At 44.1% G+C, this 23,555-nt stretch overlaps 1 protein-coding gene across 1 annotated transcript; it reads right to left on the reverse strand.

Annotated features, from left to right (window-relative positions):
* Nucleotides 1–457: 457 nt before the first annotated feature.
* On the reverse strand, nt 458–23,202 carry smarcd3b (SWI/SNF related BAF chromatin remodeling complex subunit D3b). Its single transcript, XM_079234079.1, has 14 exons — nt 22,953–23,202; nt 16,822–17,021; nt 10,532–10,574; nt 8,182–8,304; nt 7,654–7,776; nt 7,088–7,183; nt 4,608–4,709; nt 4,225–4,386; nt 3,797–3,894; nt 3,058–3,193; nt 1,547–1,669; nt 947–1,048; nt 770–847; nt 458–580 (listed from the first exon to the last, which is right to left on the reverse strand). Exons 1-13 carry the CDS (start codon nt 23,028–23,030, stop codon nt 794–796), a joined length of 1,440 nt encoding a protein of 479 aa, XP_079090205.1. The 5' UTR covers nt 23,031–23,202; the 3' UTR covers nt 458–580; nt 770–793.
* Nucleotides 23,203–23,555: the final 353 nt, after the last annotated feature.

Raw genomic sequence — 23,555 nt, forward strand, 5'->3', positions numbered from 1 at the left:
CACTGCTTACTGGCGGTTAACACTAGAATGAGACCCACTGGAGGTTTGAACTGATTCACTCAAACCTGAAAATGAATGAAATCCAGACCTCCGGGTTATAGATAGAACTGATTCCTGTGTCACACCGTAATCTCAACTTTGCTGGTGTAATTAATAAATCTTTCAAAAAACAAAAACAACACTCTCCTAATGAGAAAAAAAAGAAGAAAAAAAAAAGACACAGTCACACTTACAATCAAACAATAAATCAGTTCCAGAGTTGGAAAACATGACATTTGAAGACTCAACCAGAGCGATGTGCGGATCGATGAGTCACATCGTGTGACCTTTCTGTCCGACACAGAACTCTTTTCGAGATGAGAATCCCCAAAAAGAAGAAAAAAAACGCCTCGCCGTGTGAGCAGCCGGTTCGGAGTTTGTCTTGACGTGTTTGTGACGTATTTACAAAGAGCTGAGAGTAGCGATGAAGAGGAGGTCTTGTTAACCAGGCGGTGAAGTCTGAGGATGCTTGTGGTCCCGAGGCCTTGACCCCTGGAGGGTGCAGCTGAACGCGTGCGGTAACCATGACGTCACGACAGTCCTGCACAGAACGGGACAGTGTCGGGATCGGGGCTTCCACACGGGAACATCGCTGCAGTCGTGAGAGAAACCTCTTCCTCTAATTTCACATTTTCTCTCATCACTTGGACAAAAGAATCTTTTTTTTTTTTTAGAGGCATAAGGCTTCACCAGACTACAGCGATGGTCTCACACACATCCAAACACTCACGCAGAGATTCGGCGGGGCCTCGGTTTAGGTGTTGCGGACAGCCAAGGCCTGTTCCAGCTCCTGTCTCCTCTGCTGGATCTGTCGAGGAAAGGGGAGAGGGAGAAATGCGTCAGCTGAGAGTCCGGAGGCGGAGCTAGAAAGTTGTTTGTGACGCGAGCGGAACAGATGATTCCTCACCTTGCAGTAGAAATAGCGGCTGACGGCCTCCTGGGACCAGGGCTCGTGGTAAAACGCCGCCCTCCTCTCCTCTTCAGGGTTCCCGACCACGTCTGTCATTAACTACAGCCAAAGAGAAGGAAACCATTAATGACAGGACTAAACAGGAACAACATTAATAGAACATGTGACAGGAAGTATCCAGATATTTCACTTAAGTCAACGTAGAAACACCCCAGTTAGTCCACTATGGGTCAAAATCTGGTTTATTCAAAGTATCAACAGTTAAAGCTCTCATTAGATGGCATAATGAATATTTATATTATTTAGTCGTAGTTTTATGTTAAAGCGGGTGAAAATTCATATAATTTATAACAATTTAAATATATTGAATCTATAATGTATACTTTTCTATAAACTGAGAACATTATTTGTATGTGTTGATATCCAAAGTGACTTCCTGCATTTTATTGTTCCCCCGAACATCCAGAACATATGTCCAAATAAAGGCAGCGAGATGTTTCAATGGAACTTTTAATTACAAAAGAAAAGGCATGAGAGTGTGTGTGTGTGTGTGTGTGTGTGTGTGTGTGTGTGTGTGTGTGTGTATAAATATCAAACCTTAAGATCTCGGCTCTGGGATTTGAGCCAGTCCTGGATGTAGCCCTTGGGATCTCTGGAGAAACTGAGCATGAAGTCCCTCTGGATCTTCAGCTGGTTGATGGACTCGATGGTCTCATGGATCTGAAAGAGGAACAGTTACAGTACAGTCAAGAAAATGTGCAATATATGTATTTAACTGTACTAAACAACCATTACAGCTGAATAATCTATGTATCCTGATAATGAAAAATATATACTAAATCTAGTAAAACTCAGAACTAAATCTACAAACATTTGAAAATAGGAAAAAGACAAGTTACTCAGAGCATAACACTGTTTATAGATGTGAACATCTGGAGAACAGAATAAAAAGGTGCTGAGTCTCCAAACCAACAATAACAATAACCAATCTCTTCTTTCTTTGTGTCCAAATCATGGTGATCATCTCAAAAGAAAAGGCAAATGAGATAAAAGAATGTATCAAATAGAAAGAGCTTTATCTCCACGCCGCATCAGGGACATTGTAGGTAAAATATATAATTAAATAATTAATTAATGAGCCAGGGGAGGGCGGTAATATTTGAACGTTAGTCGTAACATTCAGAGAAAAAACTCTGATATTCTCTGATAAATAACTCACACATTTAAGAGAAACTCGTAGAAATAGTGTTCTCTTATTAGGGAACCACTTCACTTTGCAAGGTTGGATCAACCTCATCACACTCAGATGCTGCCACTGGCCGTGTGTTCTGCCCGCAGTGGAGTCATTTATTAGCTTTATCGTTTGCGATCAACATTAGCATTAAGGAAATTCTCATCCTAATAGAATCACCAGACAGTGCCATGACAGTTTCTTCTCAGAAAGGTGCGAGTTCCCGCCAACAAATTCCTTGTTTGTGTGAACTTACTTGGCAATAAATGTTTTTTTCGTCATCAATTTGTGAGTTTTATCTTGTACATTTTCCACTTTAATTCTAGAGAATAACCACGTTTTTTTTCTCTGATATTTACAACTTTGATCCTAGAAATTCAGAGTTTTTCTTCAAGTATTACTTCTCTCTCCTGGTGTTTTCCTTCAATGGCCCTGATATATTGTTGTCCTCTTTGCCACCACGCTAGTGTAAAATGTTAGCAAAGATAGCAAAACATTTATCCACCACGAAGCAGAAGAGTAAAAAAAGAAAAAGAGTAGAATAAGAAAATTCTGTGTCAATAGATTTAATTAAAGCAGTGATGTCCTTGTTCCTTCCTGCTCACTCACAGCCACAAATGTCCGTTTAAAAGTGACAATTGTAAAGTTTTTTTACATAAATCTCAGTCCAGCATGGAGGTCAACCACATTCAAAACAGAAGGGCGTGAAATCCTTTGCACGCAAACGACCATAAAACAAAAGCTTTCGGTTAAAAATAAATGCTGTAAAATTGGTTGTTCCCACGAGGCAGCTCACTTTTTCTTTTTTTTTTTACATTTACAATTTCCAGCATCGAAGGTGAATCAACCCAGAGTGTGCGTTCTGTGCCGCTCTCACCTTGTTGTCCAGGGAGGCGATCTCCTGCTGGTTGGCGGTGGAGAGGAGGAAGCTGCTCATCTGGCCCTTCAGGGGGTCTTCCACCTCCACGTCGATGTCGTAGCACGCCGTCTTCTTCTGGTCGTTGGGATCCACGCTGGCGGAGAGCAAACGATCAACACATCCTTAAAAGCATGTCACGGTGCCTCAAAGATCACTGAATCCATGTTCCCTACTTAGATATGTCTTTTCCTTGTTTTGCTTTCTTTTGTATAGTGAACAATAACCTTCAAAAACATTAATTAAAAGTCGACTGTTAGCGCATATTGTTTGTGACGTCTCATCTTCACCACTTGTGGTGCAGGAGTGGTTCATTAAATGTAATATATTTTTATTTGATATTATTTGACTTTTAAGTTTAGTAATAAAGTTAATTAAAAAACCAATACAACAAAATATAAAAAAAACACTTGAAGACTCATAACTTCATAACTGATGAGGCTCTTTTAATAGTTATTTCAATTTAATATGTTTTATAAAATGTCACAAGTGCAGCAACAAACACAAGTCATACAAAGATAAATACATCATGGCACAACCTCGCACCCAAACATGTATACATGCACATCCTCATGCTCGTCTTATGCTGTTTTTATGTCGCTACTAGTTATGACTGTCTTGGCCAGGACACAGCCTCAAAATTTGATTTTGAGGCTTTGAGGTTAAATAACCGCATATCTGCAGGGAAACAGGAATCTACCTGATGACGTGGTTGATGACGATGGGGTCGGGGGGCAAGAGGAGGTTGGTGAGGCGCTGAGGGATCTCAGAGAACTTCAGCCGAGGACAGTCAAAGATCTGAGGAGGAGGGAAAAAAATCGGTGTTAATAACACACACAGAGCCCAAACACATTTATCATGGGGCGTATTAAGAAGTGCGGCTAGCTTAATTGATTTAGCTAAAACAAATGTGGAAGCATACAGAGTATTCCTTAAGAATTAACATATATATTTAAAAAATGTAGCATGAGAGAGCGCACTGGTTGATTTGACTATTTGTCAGTACTGCAAGATAGATATTGTTACTCACAGTGTCCCTCCCAGTGATATCAGATTGTATTTCAGCAACACTGATATGAATATTTATGCAACATCAGTGTGATTTATTGCCCACGGAGAGCCCCGTACCTGCTGGAAGTACTTGTCACAGTTGATGTACTCCTTGTCATGGGAGTCCTGCAGCTTGTTGGTCTTGACGTACTGCCAGAGGGCCTGGATGATGCAGGAGCGAGTCTGGGTGTGAATGCCAAGCAGGCGAGCCAAGCGAGGGTCCAGCTTAAACTGGGGAGGCTGCGGAGAGACGATATAATCGCATTACAACACTTTCAGTACAACCGCCGCCTTTACATCATCGCATCTGGCGTCCTTATCGCATTTCCCCGACTCGGAGACGGACGTCAGGTTCGAAATGGAGTCTTTAATGCACTCTCTGACTGTTCGTTATCAGTGATGCGCCGCCTGCAGGTTGTCACTAAAAGGGCTGACGTATCAGCCGCGTGGCGCCGCCTCACCTGGTAGTCCAGCATCAGCAGCAGAGTGCAGCGCACGCTCACGTCGCCCGGCCTCTTCACCTGGAAGCCGTCCGTCTCCTGCGTGGTGGGCGTGCGGTGCCACTGAAAGAGCAAACCGCCGCAGAGTGACTACACACCCCAAACTGAGGTGGTTTATTCAGACTGAATGTTCTTTTTATTTTATTATTCTAGTATCACACTTCATTTCCTGTTGGTCTCACACTTCATTTAAAAGTGTGAAACAATACATCCACATCATGCCCACACATTATAAATGACATATTTACAGATTAAAATACACACCGTGCTTTCACACATGCATATCCTCCCTCATAGTACGATATAAATCCTGCACGCTGTCTTGACTGTATATGGACAATGTATACAAGCATATACTGTACATAAACACACTCTTTGTGTATATAAAGCTCATTTTAATTTGATAAATACTTTAGGACCTCATTATGTGTAAAACTCTTAAATAATAACACTTAAGGAAGACTCTTCCTGAATTATATCTTTGATTGTTGCTTCATATTTAATGTTACAGAGAAATAATTCAAGATCTGGACGTGTTTGGGGCTTTAAGGAAGCTGCAGGAGATTTGGCACAATGATCAAGTGCCTTGATCTTGACCGAGAGCGCATTTATGCCTGTGGTTCGGTGAGAGGTTAAATATCTGCAAACCAGCCATGCACAGTGTGCTGAGACACCAAGATAGCAAGAGGTTAACCGTGTGGCCGTGCAGCTGAACGTTGTCATACCCAGGATCACACTTTCAGCACAGAATTGACGGGAAATGACAGAAAAACGAAATATCAGCCCGGACAAATATAACTATTTCCTGTGTTTTAGTCTTTGTGTTTATGTATATACCAGAACCTCCTCTGCGTCTTGCCGCAGAAGAAATGCTTTTTGCGTCTCCATTTTATCTTGAAACTGAAAAGGAAAACACTTCACTTCAAGCACCATCATCAGTACAGTGGATTGCAGTAACTTGGCATGCAATACAGAGTAATGTTTTCCCCCAACCAATGGCTGATGCAGAACAGATTAAGTACAGATTTTTAACTCAAGGTAAAGAAAAATGTCTTTGATGGAAAATCATTCAAAGCGATGCACCTGAGTGCTTTGCCAAAATACCCTCTTTAAAAAGGAGGAACCTTGAGAAGTCATAATTTTCACTTTGGAGCTCCAAAACCTTCCCCGCCCCCGAAGTCAATACATTTTGTGAGGATACAAAGTGAAGGGCAGCTAATGATTGTGTTTAATTAGTAAGCACTTATTTTCTCCAGCTTCAACACCTGCATGTACAAATCAACCTTGCACGGTTGAGGGGGTGGAGCGGAAAGCCTGCTGTCCTTTCTGTTGTTGTAGAGAATTACATTATATGAAAAAAAGAATGAGGGCAGACCCCTCTCTGTCTGTTCTATTTTGTATAAATTCAAAGAGGGTGTTAAAAAAAAGGAGCAGGTTAGTTGGGGTGATTGTAACTGTAGACTTCACCAGACATAACTACTCTCCCCTGCATGATGAAGAGGCCGTCACTGACACCGACTGCATGGCTGAACGATCTGATTCACCGGTTTGAGCCGCATACAAAAGCTTAAATACTAATGGATGTGATCTCAAAGGAAAGCTCTAACCTACGGCGGGACAAGCAAGTTGTCCAGTGCAGCAACAGCGCAGGGAAATGAGCCAAGTGGATTATAAAAAACATGTGCTTTAAGAGAAGGTCTAACGAGGCAACAATTAAAAACACCTGTGTGGGTGGACTACAGCTGTGTAACGCAACTGAGCCCTCGTTAATTAAATTAGCTTCACCTGAATACTTAACCTACCAGCACCTGTAAAGCTCACTGATTAACGAACATGTTGTATTTCGATTGTTTAATGTGAAAATAAAGCCTGCCTTTTTTACGGGGGGCCTCATGATGATGAGCTAACAGTATTAGCTACATAGCTACATTGTGTAAAAGAGAGCACAGTTTTCATTGTTTCAAAGCTAAAAGTATGTATGAAAAGTAAACATTTCTGAAAATGAGAGTAAGTTTAAGATCATTTTTAGGAAAAACCTGATTTTCAGATAAGGTTTCAATGGGATTTAAAAGTTAAATAATACCCAGAATGTATCAAATACTTTTCTGAAAGTATAAATTAGTAGATAAGAGTTCAAAATGCATGAAAACGGTTGATGTTTGAATGAAAGATCGGAGTTAATTGACAAAATAAAGCCGAGGAGGAATAATAAAGAGCGAGAGGAAACCAAATATAAAAAAATGAGTCAGAGCATGCAACTCTACTGATGCCGCCTGAAGCTGTCACTCATTCATTTCAAAACCAATGATCATCATCATGACAAACACTAAAAAGTCTGCAGTAAACTTTCTCAGAGCAGGTAAAAGGTCGTCAAGACAGCGCAGTTCTAAAATGAGCCTCTTCCTCTGTGGTCAAGATGCAGCGGCCATGTTTGAACTAACCTCAACCAGGTGGTTGTCGGGACCGTAGAGGTCTTTGTCCAGCTCAATCACCAGGCTCTTGAAAAACGAAGAGAACTTCTTCTTCTGCTTCCCCGGCTGTGAAACGGACAGAGAGGGACGGTTGATTAATGTCTAAATCAGACACACACACACCAGTCGCCGCGTCTTTGCTTATAGCAGCGGTACTCATCAAAAACCCACAAGAGGCCGAGTGAGATCAGCAGGAAAAGCGAGACGCTACACATTCTCAGGGTCCACTTCCTTCTGAGCTCGACCAGAAATATTTGAGGTTTGAGAAACCTAAACGCTTCCTACCGCTGAGAGATGACGTCCTCGCTGCTCGGCCTGCTAAGAACATCAGAGCTTTTTCAAGGGAAGCTAAAAACCTTCTGCCTTTCAAGCTGCAGCTACAGTCTCTAAACGACCCAGAGCAGCACACTTTCATACGGGAACATTATGATCTCCGTTTTTTATTTGTATTATTCAAATTGGCTGTGTATTAAAGATCACAGGTATGACGCAATACATACAATACACACTGTTCATTGTAGATGAACAACACTCACATCATCGAGCAACTTCCCCTCTACTCGCAGTTCCCACGATGCAATGCTGCCATCTGAGTCGTCGGCGTCGGGTCTTGCCGGGTTGAAGGTGTTGGATATGTAAAGCCTCAGTTTACGCTTCTGCTGCTGACACAAGGGCACATAACAACACCACAATTTAAACGGACCAAATGGTTTCACCAAATGGTGCGTTGAAATGTCAGGATGCAGGTGGCCCGTCTGGATCTCATTAGCTCGATATAACTGCAGATTAAAAATGGGTTTTAATATAACAAGAGTCATGAAATCTAATCAATCATTCAATCAAGACAAAACAGGAGAGAAGATGAAGAGACTAATGCACACCAAATTAAGTAAAAAATAAAATAAGTAAATAAATGAACTGCAACTCTGAATGAGTCTTTATCTATTTAAGTCTGTTTAAGTGTTAATATGATTTTAATTCAACTTTTTTCCTTTCAGAAATGGCGTTTTAGGCGGACACCTGGCGGACAGCAGGTCTCACTGGCTCCTGATTGTTCCCCTTACCTTCATCGGTCTCTTCAGTGCTTCCTGGATGTCCACGCGCTTGCGCATGATGGTCTGGTCCAGTTTGCGCTCAAACGCCAGCAGATCCATGTAGGCCTGAGACTCCGGGACCAGCTCACGGATCTGCTCAGAGGGCAGACGTTCCAATCTTTAGATCTCACACACATCAGATGGAGAAGACAGATTTTCTGAACGTCACTAAAAGGCTTAAACAGATTCGCTGTCTGGCCTGCCTTTGTGCTGCAGGGGGTCCATTAACTTGATTCAAGAACATTTAGCCCCATAGCATTTAGTTTCAAGGAATGGTAACACACACACACACACACACACACATACACACATATATATATATAGAACAGGAAAGGAGAGTTCAACGCTTTGTGGAAATTCCTATTTGCTTTCTTGCAGAGAGTTTACCTTGGATGAGAAGATCACCACCAATATGAAGCTAATGGTAGCAGCCGGTTAGCTTCAGTTAGCAAAAAGACACCCAAACAGAAGGAAACTACTAGCATGGTTTTGTCTAAAGCGATACAAAATCCACCTACCGGCCTCTCTAAAGCTCAATAATTAATTAAATGTTATTTATGTTTGGAACTTGCATTATTTCTAGCCAGCAGGAGACGACTCCTCTGGTTGCATAAAGTAGTCAGATCCTATAGAAGTCAATGAGAAAGTGACTCTACTTCCCACTTGATTTATTACCTCGTAAACATCGTGAAGACGAGTTTATGGTCTCAATCTCTTGTGTCAAGTCTTCTTCACTACAGCATGTTCATTTAGTAAACTAAGGTCCCATTCAGAGTATAATAGAGGATAAAGCAGGGTGTGCTTCACAGTGTGTTTTCCTGCACACAGAGCCAGGCTAGCTGTTTCCCCTAAGTTTCCAGTGTACGTGCTAAGCCCTTAGCTGGAGCTCCATGTTGAATGAACAGATTCAAGTGTGACATTGATTTTCTCATCTAACGCAACAAGAAAGCAAATAGTTTTGATATTTCTCCAGGGTTTGAACAAAGTTTGGCTGCACTGTCCCGACTGACCCACCGCAAGGCTACTGGGGGTTTAAGATGGAGGAACATGAGCTGCCGTGGCCCTGATTCGACTTCAGCCAGGGTCTTGTGTTGTATGCTGTCCACACCTCGTTTTCTCTCACCTGATCTCTACAGCACTACCCAAAAAATACTGACATACACCTGTGACACAAAACAAGCTTGAGAACACTCAGGACTTAATACCTTGTCGTCTCAAATAAAGCTCATTAGATTACTAATATTCAAATGTTTACAGTACATGGAGAATAATTAACTATGTGCAATATTTGCTCTATATACAAGACTTATTTGCCTTTCAAAACTGCTGCCCAGGCTGCCATTCATACGGTGGTCCACACCATCCGGGGGACACTGGGGGATAGAAATGAGATGCAGAGTGTGCAGCCAACCAGACAGGACTCAGACATTACCATACCGATGAAAGTCCTCAGAGCATCAAGGGCTGCTGCTGCTTACTTACCAAACTGTGCACACACACACACACACACACACACACACACACACACACACACACACACACACACACACACACACACACACACACACACACACACACACACACACTCTCTCTCTCTCCTTCTCCTCCCTCCCTCTTCTTCTCTCTTTCATGTTTCTCTCTAAATGGCTGCCTCCATTGTTCCCTCCCATTCCTTCTTTATCTCCATCTCTCTGTCTTTCACCGGGCCGAGGTGCCGAGCAGACGGAGGAGTGTGGCAGACATTCCCTGTCCCTGACTCATTATTGTGGAGTGGCGCCCCGGCCATGCCTACTGCTATCTCCCCGTCTGGGTTATGTTAGGGGATAAGACCCGAGCAAAGACGCTCACAGGCTCCAGACGTCCGTAGTTCCAGCGTGAAAGGCCAGGACGTGGCGAGAACTGAGACCACGGGACGAAAACCACCGCCTCTGTCGGCTCAGACTCACCTGTGGCAACTCTCTCCCGGTTCTACTTTTGGTTGCGTCTCTTGCCGTATCCCGCTGACTACTCCAATGTGAATCAACGAGCCACCATCAAAATAACCGAAGAAGAAACAAATCCCTAAAACCTCCTGATCGCTCGCCTCATTCTCTCGCTCCTCATTTGGACATAACACATCATCATCTGGCCCTCTGTGCCTTCCAAGAACCCTTGATATCAAAAAACGACCATGATTTGTATTTATTTGTTCCTTTCCTGCACACAAAAGATAAACACACACACACACACACACACACACACACACACACACACACACACACACACACACACACACACAAAAAACACACAGCTACAAAGGTAAAAAAAAATGCAGCCTCACCCTTTGCGGAAGAATCTTGTCTGCCATTTTCCTTCTCTTAGCACTAGAGAGAGGGAGAGAAAGACAGAGGGAAAGAGGAAAAAGAGAGCATGTTACTATGGTGACTGATAGCGTAGCACCCAGGCCATCTGCTAAAATGCTGGGCCAAATCCAGCACCCCAGCATCCCAGCTGTGTGTGTGTGTGTTAATGTGTTTGTGTGTGGCATCTGAAATGCAGCGGTCCACCTGGAGAACGAGAGCCTCTAACAGCCAAAAAAGTGTCACATCACGCACCTCTTGCCTGACACACACACACACACACACACACACACACACACACACACACACACACACACACACACACACACACTGCAGATTCTCGGATGATGACGGGATGTTTGTTCAAGAGCTTTTCGGAATGATTTTTACAGAGGAGAATGTGTGTGTGCGTGCGTGCGCGCGCGTGTGTGTGTGTGTGTGTGTGTGTGTGTGTGTGTGTGTGTGTGTGTGTGTCGATGTTTTCATTCCGCTGTGTGAGAACAACATTTCAAATCATGGTTTTTTTATTACCTCATACTTACCATGGAGGGACTAAGAACAATTTGTGCCAGCGTTGTGCCTTTGTCAGAATTTTCTTTCTCGGTGGCACTGATTACAAAAATAACACCGTCGCTTTTCAAAGTGCCCGTAAATATTCAATCTGTGGACACCTGTGATACGTGGAGCACCCTTGGAAATTCATGCAAGTGTTCTGTTGTTGGTGCCGGCAGAAGGACACTGACTATAAAAACACCTTGATGGCACTACACTGCAAAAAGAACAATTAAACAAAGTCAGAATAATTTATTTTAGGTCGATTTATCAAAGATGAATCATCTTGCCGTGTGGGGCTTTATATCGAAAGGCGTAAAGCAGCAAAAATAATTTGTGTTTATTTCAAAGGTGTCAGATTCTTCTCTGTAGTCCTGTTTTAGGATATTAACTCTTAAATGGAGCTAAATGAAAGCTCTTTTATTGTGAATTTGCCAGCTTACACTGCCTATACCAAGACGTATAGTTAGATGAGGAGATTGATACCACTCTCATATGTCCACTAAATATAAGACTCATCTTAGCTGAGCATAAAGAATGGAAACAGGGGGAAACAGCTAGCCTGGCTCTATCTGAAGGCAACAAAGTCCAACTACCAGCAGCGCTAAAGCTAATAAGCTAAGCTAAGAGTGTGACGCGGTCGGATGAGAGTCAAGCTCTTGATTTAAGCAGTCCATCACCTTTTGGACATGAGCTTTGGGCGGTGACAGAAATAATGAGATTGCGGATACAAGCGGCTGAAGTGAGCTTCCTCCGCAGGGTGTCCGGACTCAGCCTGAGAGATAGAACGAGGAGCTCAGGTGTCCAGAGGAGCTCGCAGTAGAGCTGTTACTCTATCGCATTGAAAGGCCGCCAGCTAGCAGTTGGTTCAATCATCTGATCAGGGTGCCTCCTGGACGGGGCCCTTTAGAGCACGTCCAACTAGTAAGGGGACCCGGGGTGGCCCCGGAACTGGAGGGATTGTATATTCGACAATGAATGGATGGATGAATCGCCTTTGTGTGCGTGTAAAAATAACACTCATTGTAAAAAACACAACTTATAATTCATAATGTTTCATACAGATGCAAAACAAGATATAACATGTTAACTAGTGTCTTCAGAGTTGCAGGTAGGTGGACCGTGTTCCCTTCAGTTTCTGCCTGTTTCCAGTCTTTGCGCTCAGATTGTATTATTGTTTATAATATATGGTATTATTATACAGCGCTAGGCTATACAATACGGACGCAGACGTGTCTCTCCTCATCTCTCGCTCTGCAACAAAGGGAATTAGAGCACTTTCCAAAATTGTTAAACAAAGATGTTTTTTACGCTAGTGCAAAATATTTTGCTCACCTGATTTTTTTTATTGATACTAGGTGTGGGCGATATGGATTAAATCATCCGTATCGGTCATTTTATATTAAATCATGAATATATATTGTGATTACATTTTAAAAAAAATGTAAATATCTGTTTTTGGCTCATCCAAAATACCTGAAAAATCAAGGTGCATGCTGGTTAACAGCAATAGAGGGTTAGGGTTAGGGGTCATATATAACGTAATAAATAATACAGAGAAATCTTGGTATATATTGGTTTATATGGTATATATCATCATATCGCCCAACAAGCGGATGGTGGATATTTAAGTAATATTTGTTTTTATTTGTAGAAGGGGATTTTTTTTTTGCAGTGTAGAGAGCTTTTCTATCACAGAGCACTGCAACGCTCTGTGAGGCAGTGTGTTACATCAGCATGCCAAATACCGAAACAAGCCTGCTGCAAGGACGATTGAAAGATCCAGGGATGCATTGCAAAGGAAAACACACATCTGCATCACAACAATCCGGCAATTTAAACTATTTCTAAAAAAGGGGTTTTAGATTGGATTCTACTTTATGTTTCTGTTCTGGCTGAAACAAACGGTTTCCCATCATGCCATGCTCCAGTCCAAAGCATGCACCACTACATGTTAGGGACTCCACTTCCAGGCCTGTACGTAGGGTCGGCCAAAATAACTCATTCAGGGAGTGCTGGGCTCGGGCGGAAGGCTAGGAGTCATCAAACGTAAGAAAATGGACATGCAGCAGAACAAACTCCTACTTTGATCCGAGCGTGGGATCTGATTGGGGCTCTCTCATGTCCATCTGCCTCGCCGGGGTCTCATTGGCTCCGGGGAATCCGACCGGCTTCCTGAGAATTGGTGAGGATTCGAAGGTTGTCCGATTAGAGTTGTGGCGAGACACACACTCAAGTACGATGTCAGAGAAGGGGAACACCTGGTGGTTCTGGCTGTTTGAGTGTCTATGTGTGTTGGATGTGTGTTAAGTTCAAGGGTCTGTTAGTGGGAGCAAACTCTAAAAACTCAGACAAGGGCAGGCACTGGGATGGGCGTGTATCTGCGTCCATGCACGCACAAAAGTGCAGCAGAGGAGGGTGCTGGGAGGCGTCCGGCTCATCTGAGGGACACGCTCATTCAACAAAGTCTCTCTGTGAACCAAAACAACCATGCTTCACACACGCAGACAGACAACACACAGACAGACGGACACACTAGGAATTTGTGCGTCACATGGAAGAGGAGAAAACAGGCGAGTTCAGCTCTATTGTTGGGCTCTGCTCTGCACATGTGGATGTCGCATAGATGAAGTGATGTGCGGATGACGACAACGTGGATGCTGCTCACACCTTTTTTCGCACATTTCCCTAAAGAAAACCTTTCGAATCAGTTCCTCTGCTCAGCAACTTAAAATATCTGGCCTAGCAACAGGGAACCTGTTTCATTATCGAATGAGACAAGCGAAGTTCCTAAGCAACCCCAAGAGTCCAAAATCAAACGGCATGAGCAGCGAGGAACGTTTTCACATTTAAAAGCAAGGTGCGGATGTTCATATAAGAAAATAAGGGCTCATAAATAATGCAGTCCTCATTGGAAATACAAGATACCATCCCTAACATGTGAACCAACCTATGGGAGGAAATGGGTGGATCTGGGTTTCTCAAGAACAAAAGACCAAACTGTTCCAGAGTAACTCAACACCAGCTAAAAATCACTCCGGTGGTTACATGTCCTGTGTGTCAGTGCACTTTGACATCCCGAATGGGTTTGGTTACACACGTTGTAAAGAACCTTCTCATCCAGAGAAGGAAACTGAAACAACAGTCTTCATCTGGTTGTTTGAGGGAACTCTCAGCTTCAGTAGCAATCATTCGACTCTTAAAAATGTGAACAGCACAACAGTCTTTAACTCATTTCATGCAACTAAAGATGTGTTTCACCCTCAGCCTCTGATCTACAAAGACGCTCCACGATAAATCACAAGAACTGCAATAATAAGAAACTGATTTGCATGAAAACAATCCATGATTTTAACTTGACAAATGAGTATTCTACGAGGCAACTGAAATGTTACACCCAGGACACACAGATGTCTTTGCTTTAACACGCTTTTTAAGACCAGCTGTCCTGAGTACTTCCTGCTACCAGACACGCTTACCACAGAAATAAAAGCCTTTCACCTCACTGTGTGCTGTGTGCAGCAAATGTTTACCAGCCCTCTCTCCTCAGAAGTTTCTACTTTCCATTAACTTAATGAGAAAACGTTGTTAATGTATTTTCCAAGTCGCTTTTAAGCACAGGGGGGACTGGTGTCACAGTCCTGGGCACTTCCTACAGTACGCAAAGTGTTTCGGTATTCGGGGGAAACAAATTAGTAGTATATAAACGTAAGTCCTCTGACACGAGGTTGAGTATTCATAGGACTTTATGCAAAGCAAACCTGGAATTAAATCCTATTTATAGCAGCAGCTGTGCGCAGGACAGCGTTTGTTCTGCAGAGCGAAAGTCGCTGGGGCCGCGAGGTCTCAATGACACCGCAAACACAGGTGGCCCGGCCCCCAGCTGGCAGCGTCGCGGGGTCTGAGCTGGACGGAGTCGAGCGGGCCGGGCAGCTTGAGCATCAGCTTGTTTGCCAGAGGACACTCTCTCTCTCTCTCTCTCTCTCTCTCTCTTTCTCTCTTTCCCTCCTTGTCTCTTTCTCTCTCACACAAAGCAACAGAGACACCTGGACGGGTCACCCTGGCCCATCGATCAGACCCTCCGCAGCCAGCCGGGCCTCTCTGGGGGTTGAGGCCCCGGCGCAGGACAACATTTCCCCCGACCTGTTCGACAAGCCTGCTTAATTGTAAGGGGATCAATCGTTCTGCAGATACTGAGAGAATGAAAGCGAGAGAGACAGAGGTCCACTGAGTGCGCATATTGATCCCCTTTTCTAATGACCATACCTGGCACACACTCGTCTCCTAACAGACATCCATCCACTGTGTGTATGTGTGTGTGTGTGTGTGTGTGTGTGTGTGTGTGTGTGTGTGTGTGTGTGGATACTGACGACGATCAGATCCTTTGTCAAACAGCAGACAATAGATAGCACTGATAGAAGTACCAGTCTGAACGCCTGCAGACAGCAGCATGGACACCACATAGATGAGACCAGGGGGCAAACTAGACAACAACGAGACACAAAGAGAGGAGGAGGAGAAACATTCAGTCACAGTCGTGGTCGGGATGGTGAGGAGAGGACGCGGAGAGCAGCGAGCAAGGCAAAAGGATGCATCTCAACAAGGAGCAGTGGGAGAGAGTTAGAAACCAACATTGAAATGAAAGCTGAACAGAGACACACAAAGGTCATGGTTTCACTTCTCAGCAAGGAGGATTTTTGAGATTGATTTTCTCGGAGATCACGGGACTGGAGGGCTGCAAGTTCCGATCGATTTCCTCATCTCTCTTCTTGTTAATCCGCAATCGTTTAATGAATATATATTTTTTTTAAATATAGGGAAAAGGCTCATCATTGGTTTTGTCTGATCAATAATCTAAAACCTAATTTACAATGATACAAAACAGAGAAAAGCAGGAAATCTATTTCTCTTTTTTTTATTAGCCAAGCTAATAACGTGGTGAAATGGTGCGCAAACATTCATGATGATTTGTAATAACTTAATGTTTAATCTAGTGGCGTCATCAGGTCAACATTTCGTCTCTTATCTGTAAAACTAATGGAATTATCAAATGTCAGCATGCGAACACGCTAAACTAACATGGTGAACAAGGTAAACGTTATAATGCTGACACCAGCATTTAGGCTGTCGACGCTTGTTACTTTATAAATGACTTTCACGACGGATGAGTCATCATCCTACTGATCATTTAGGCACTATTGTAAAATAACCAATACGTGTCTTCTAATACTGATGCCAGTACAATACCTACGTTTCTGGAATAAGTACTAAGTACTTTGAATTTTTCTCCAAAACCCTTTTTTATAATTTAACAAACTCCTAAAGTGCATTGGGTTTAATGACGTTTTAGCACAAACAGCTGTGTGCACATTTGCCTGAATCAGATTAGATCTGGAATGGTTTGGATCAGGAAATAAATAAAACCCACTAAGAATCTGACAAAATGTTTCATACCAGCGTTTAGTTTTGCTTCAGTTTTTGATTAATACTCATTTTGGTTGGTGCTAAAAGATATTGTGGTTCGATGCCCAGCTGGTTAAGATTCACGGTCATCTCCACGATTGCTTTTGAAGATCTAAGCCCGACGAGTGAAGTTCAGAGAGCGCCCACAGCCTCCTCATGATCTCAATCATTCCACACACAAAAAAGCAGACAAACCAGGAGAACTTTAAACAAGCCGTGCAGTGTTTAGGTCGGCGTTGGAGGTCGACAGACTCACTTTCTGGACCGGCTCTGGCCGCCCTGCTGCTGCTGCTGCTGCTGGACCTGCTGGGAGGGGGCGGGCCTCTTTCGGCTGGGCTCCATCACGGTGGAGGGCAGGCCGGGCCGCACTGCCGGGCTCCCGCCGTACGGTGGGCCGGGGGGGCCCATGGGAGCTCCCTGGTGGGGCATCCTCGCTCCAGACGGCATGCCAGGACGCTGGGGGAGAGAGGAAGCAGGAGAGGCGACGGGTCACATATATACGCAGACAACACTCTCCACTGTGTGTTTGGATTCATTGTATAGTTGTACACGTTATGCATTTCCTTCGGATGGATCATGGTGGACTGAGGAGAAGCTTTTTTGTAAACAAACTCTTCTTATCTGACAAAGTCGAGCTGCAACAAAGAGTATCACATCCTGGTCCAGAGCTCCTTTCTCCTGTTTAAATAAACGCTACTGCCTGCTCCGGTTCTATTGAAACTGGAGAGCCGCCTGACTTGTGTAACATTTGGTAACATTACTCTAATCAAACAGCTGAGTCGGTAAACATGAACCCAAGCTAAGTTTGTGACGTCTATTCACGAGAAATCTACACAAATAAACTGTGTAGTAAAACTCTAAAAGACCTGCAATCCAATAAAAGATTTGTTTGCATGGACTTCAGGGAAACTTTTGAGCCCTAAAAGTGCCGGCCAGTGGCGGGAGATACATTTGAAAATGAATACTAGATGTTATCTGCCTCATTCTGTTTCGTTTACAGACAACTGCACTGAGAATAAGCAACATTGCTTTATTTCTATCCTACTTTCTGCTTAAAACAGAACAGGTTATACTCTATACACACACACACAAACACACAGTATGTCTGTGCGCTTGTTCAAAGGATTTCTTTCTATCAGGCGAACCCCAATTCTGGTGTGAGACAATAAACTGAGGCAGCTGTTGTCATGGGAGTGACAAGCACAGGTGAGAGTTCCCCAGTTGTTCCCAGGCGTCAAGTCGGGAGTGTGAGGCTGTGGGCTCTGACACTGTTTGCATTGTTTAGGGTGTGTGTGTGTGTGTGTGTGTGTGTGTGAAGAACTGTCCTTTACTGAAGAGTAAAAGTAAAATCATTGAAATCCGTCACATTACTGAAGCTAAAGACGCTCCAATTGAAGCTTTTCTGTTACTTTAATGCCTTTAAATGTTCTATATATATCGATCACACGTTCATTTTATTGCATGGACCGCACTCATGGGCGGTTACAGTGGCAGAAAATACTTTTTTTTACATGTACGCCACTTTCCGACTGAAAATAACCTTGTTGTGCACGTTGTAATAACTCGATTTTCTAGATGTCGACATTTTCCAATAATTTCATATATTTCTAAACTGTAGATGATATTATGCTGACATGCTGCCTGCTTTTGCATGATTTTGAATTTAATTAGATTATAACGAAGCTAAATCAGGGTACCCCAGGGGAAATAGGGTCTCATTAGGGGCCCGTGGTTTACCGTTGCCCTGGGGCCGCCTCGCAGGTTAATCCGGCCCTGACTGTTGCGTGGTTTAATCTAAAACAATGCATCGTATTTCATAGACTCATTGCAGGGTTTGTGTATAAAATCTTAATCTGCAAGGTGACTTTAGCTTCCAGATAAATGTAGTGGAGTAAAAAGTATTTCCCTCTGAAGGTTTTTTGTACAAGTACCTCAAAACTGTACTAAAATACACTGCTTGAGTAAATCTACTCCACCACTGAAATGTATTATGAGCACAAATTGATCCAAAAATATGACAATCATTGACAGTTCCTCAGTTAATATCAAACTATAAATACTACAAAGGACAGACAGTTTGGCACATTAGACATTTTAAACAATGAAAGATGCTGAGAGTCTGTTCTCCTTCTTCCACCACCTCTCTATTCTTAAAAAAAAACATCTAAACCTTGTTTTTTAGCAGAGCCATGACTTCAACAAACCCAAATGTTTAACCACCAACAATGTGCTCTTTCAAACCGGCACAGAAACTGCCGGCTACATTTTGTAACAGAGCGAGTAAATGTTGGAGAGAGAGAGGACAGCTGAAGGATACAAGTTCGGAGTTTCATAACCTCACGTTTTCCTAACATCTCACACTGTTTGTTTGTCACCTCTCGCCGCACGCACAAACACATAATCAGACTTGATCTTTAGACCGTCCGCAAACACACAGGACAAAAACAAACAAACAAACAAAGAAGAAGCTAATAAACTGCAGAGAGGACACGATAAGAAAGCTGAATATCAAACGGGCTCCAAATGCAGACGCACGTATTCAAAAGGGAGATTTAATAACTCAGAACAGAGCATGACAGCATGCGAGAGGATAAGACTGACGTATTATGTGCTCTTTGAAATGGTGACCGAGCAGAGATCCTGCGATAAGAAGCCGCAGCAGGCGTCGCTGTCACTCCGGCTGGGAGTTTGTCCGGCGAGGGGGAGGGGATGTTGGGGGTCAAAGCAACTGAGAAGCTTCTCCAAACGGGAGGGGATAAGACAACATATGGCCGAGGGCCTGCTGCTCCAACGTTATCACCCCGTGGAGCTTTACTGGAGCCCGTGTTTTTTCGGTCTGCTTCCGACCTAAACTGGACCCAAAACACCCCAAAACAGGCCCGACCCTCAGCAGCCAGACCGAGACTTCTGTCTGGAGAATCTGAGCCTTTCCGATAACGGGTACAGACAAACCTAGCTGGATAGTGTGTAGGATGAGTTCCCCTTAAATCCACACTCACAATGTGGGACTTTATAATCTGACCTGCTGAACTGACTCCAACACTCTGCCCGGAGCTCTGCCAGCCAGCCAGCCAGCAATTGAATCTGCCATGTGGATGGATATCTGAGAAGTGTGTTGGCATCTCTGGAGGGATTTGAAGAGGCCAAACTTAACCCACTCTGTACTAAACATACAAGTATGTGGGTTGTAACGTGGATGGTCTCTTTTAAAAGGCTTTGATTGGAATCAAATCTATTAAAAACTGAGGTTACTCGAGTGGGACGAGGGTCGTGTTTTAATGTTCAAACTTATAGTCAATGAAGTGTCAGAAAATAGTGGGAAAAAAAACAAGTTGTGCTTATTTTATCAGATATTCATGGGAGAATTCATTTTATTGCGTTATTACATTGTTTTAGGTGCAACAATTAATGTAACTCATGTATATATCTCATTAAAGAAAGACATTTCAGATTTTATGCCCCTGTTTTTATGGATTTAATACTGTATATCAATGTGAGGGCTGGGCAATAATTCAACATCAGTGTTTATTGACTACTGAGATGATTTGAACATGACATTTTAAGATATCCATCTCTCTGTAATATCTGCCTCCTCCTCATTACAATAAAAGGTAAATGGAACTTCATTTAAAAAGATTCAACAGTGACCTCTCTCTCCGAAAACAGCATGTCCCTGTTAGTCTGAACCCACAGAACAAATTCGAGACAGTTTTCATGGTGATTATTTCTTTGGTGGAAAGCAATTTCAATGATCATGACAAGGTCTGTGAATTTACTTTTCAGTGCTGTGAGGACATTTCTTTCACTCCCTTTGTGTTGGGGCGGAAGGGAAAAAACAACAACTACGCCACGTTTCTGTAATGTTTGTGACGTCAAAGTAAGTGTTAATGATCCAGATCTGAGAGTAAAGGTGCAGTCGATGTCCCACAGACGCGCTCGTTTCACACAACGCCGCCGCCACGCTGTGTTGTGTTTCGGCTTATCGGGGTTTCCCACGGAAGGCTTTTCTCATCGCCGCGGCCCTCGCTGACCTCCACGCGCACACGTACGAGCCAGAGAAGTAAAAACAGCAGGGGGAGGTGAGGGGTGAGGCAGATAATGAGAGAGAAAGAAGAAGAGACTTCAGTCGGGCCTTCAGCCCACCCATCAGTCCTCAAAGCAGACCTCGGCCAAACACTCTCCCCCACAACCAACACACTGCTGCTGGGAGGCAGGAACACTACGACCTTCGGTAACCACAACAATGTGTGCACGTATTTAAACATACTGTATGTGTGTGTGTGTGTGTGTGTGTAAATGCATCTCCACATGCATGTTTCTGTGAGTTTAAAAGCTTCGTGATGGAGGGGGTAAAAGTAAATGTCATCCCTCGCCACAAGCCAGCAAACTGCGCCGAATCGTCCCCCATATCCCGTCGTATAAATATTTCTCCAGTGTGTAGTATACACAACGAGGAGGGAACCTGCCGCAACTATTATAACAAGAGTTTTCCATCTTGAAACGTGGGGGAGAGAAAGAGGGGCGAGAGGAGGGGAGGCCGAGCACGAGAGAGAAGAAGAAGAAGAAGAAAAAAAGAAGCAGGGGGAAATATTTGGCTTGGAGCAGCCAGAACCTCATCAAGGTTAATTGTTCTGCTGAGAGGACGCACTCATCTGGCTCATCAATCACCGGGTCCATTGTTTCCTAAAGTCTGTCTCTGCTCGCAGGGCGTCCGCTCCAAAGCCCCTGTAATGACCGCTCCTGTCAAAGAGACAATGCGTCATCTTGTTTCAGTGGATAAATCTACCTGGTGTCAGTGCGCCACACGTCAGCGCTGATTAAAGCGCCGGCAATCAGACCTTAGTAAAGCGGAGTCTTTTCGACCTTCTCCGAGCACTCGAGGCTTAGGAAGTGAGTCCAAGTTTCAGGATCCGTGCGAAGGTGGAATTCAGTTCGGGAGAAAGTAAAACAATTTAAATGAACGCATTGCATTTAGTTAGGTCACAATGGATTCATTGTTGGGTCAGAAAATAGTTACAAATTCCCCACACAACTCCCCAAAAAATCCAAATGGTGGGTTTTGTTCAATCAACAGGCCGAAACCCAAGTCACCGTCATATAAAACCAAGAACATTTGAGAAGCCAAAACCAGCCATTTGTTTGCTTGAAAAAAGAAAAGGACAAGAAATTGCAGATGAATGTGAAGATAACCAATCAGCTGATCTAGAAATTGTTTGAGCTGTAAAACATTTTCAGGCAAAAAGAAAAGAAGGTCACACATTCTGTTTCCCAGATGGAGGATTTTATGTTGTAAACTGAACATCATTGGGTTTTGGATTCTTCAGTCGGATAAAACGAAACATTAGAATATGTCACCTTGAGCCTTGGTTGAGTTGTATAAGGTATTTTTTTTCCACATAGCACTGAGTAAAAGCTCCATCAAAAAGATGGCAGATGAATTGATTGAACTCACAGACGACATGAAACCTGCAACATCGTTTTCAGGGGAAACGATGGTGAATCCCAGACCATAAATCACCATTATATGCACACACTTGAGTCAATATCAAAGCCACATCTGCTCAAACTTTCAAGTATCACTGCCTTCAACATCCTCCTCCAGCCCTCTCATTCATTCAGCTCATTCACCAAAACAAAGTGCTGTTATCTCTGGCAATAAGTTGCCTGACCTCTAACCGTGAGCAACACTTGACTTGACCTCTCGGACTCGCCTCACATGAACGGACTGATTGTTCTTGCGTGATTTCCAGGATTTGGCAGCCTGCCTCGGCTCCGTCTGTACGCTACTACGTCCGTTTGTCTCGTGACCTTACAGGTTCAAATCCCTCCACTGACCCACACCACGCTGCCTGCGAGGCTACTCTCACTGTGTTGTTGTGAGTGGACTCGTCATCTCTCTCCCCTCCGTCTGTGTGTGACTCTCTGGGAAGCAGTGTGCTCCTCTGTTAGCCAAAGGGGGAGCTGGCTGCTTTCTGCTGCTGCTTAGCTTCTATTCCTACATATCTCCATGTGTGTGTGTGTGTGTGTGTGTGTGTGTGTGTGTGTGTGTGTGTGTGTGTGTGTGTGTGGTAGAAATCCTCTGCTCCCCATCCTTCCTTCTCCTGCACAGCTCCATCCATCCATGCTGCTCCACTTCTTGTTCTCTCAAGCCATCTCCTAACCGGCTGGGATCCAGGAGAGAGAGAGAGAGAAAGAGAGAGAGAGAGAGAGAGAGAGAGAGAGGGAGGAGGGGGTGCTGGAAATAACCTTCACATGGCCAGCTTTACCCAGCTATCTCTCACACACAGCCCGCTGCTGCTGCTGCTGCTGCTGCGCCGACTCATGCACACACACACACAGAGATGCATGCCAGCTCCCTTCATGGGAATGACGGACAGCGCCACTCACCACTCCATGGACCAGGAACTCAAACAGTTTGCTCTTGGTGGCTTTCCTGGCTCCCCCCGCCGTCTCCTCCGTAGCCATTTGCTCAGTCCCCTCCGATCACCCGGCTATGTCTCCTCTCTCCTTCTTTTGTCTTTCCCTCTCCCTTCTCCCAGCCTCCTGTTCCCCTCCCCTGCTCCACTTTCCTTCTCTTTGTGCTCTCCTTTACAGCACTGCCTGTCCCTGACTCTCCTTCTCTCTCTCTCTCCCTCTCTCCCTCTCTCCCTTCTCTCTTCCCTCCCTCTGACTCTATTTTGAATGTGCAGCAGCCCTACTGAGGCTCTCACTGTGTGTGTCTAGCTCACTTTTTAGTTGAGCTGCCTTTCAGGAGCCCGGCACGTCGCTTGGAGGTGGAGGGGGGAGGCTGTGCGGGGGTCTGTCAGGGGGGTTTCAGCCAGCCCACCCTGCCGCTCCCCCGCACAGCTGTTGCATTCCATTGGTAGATAAGGGCACGCGGCCGCTTGGTCCTAAACGGGGGCCGAGGAGGCTTGAATCAGATCCCCCCCCCCCCCAACAGAGGCCATGGTCAACGCACACAGACCTCTGAGTCCTGGGCTCATTTAAAAA

This window comes from Taurulus bubalis (assembly GCF_910589615.1).
Source record: "Taurulus bubalis genome assembly, chromosome: 18".
Lineage (NCBI taxonomy): Eukaryota > Metazoa > Chordata > Actinopteri > Perciformes > Cottidae > Taurulus > Taurulus bubalis.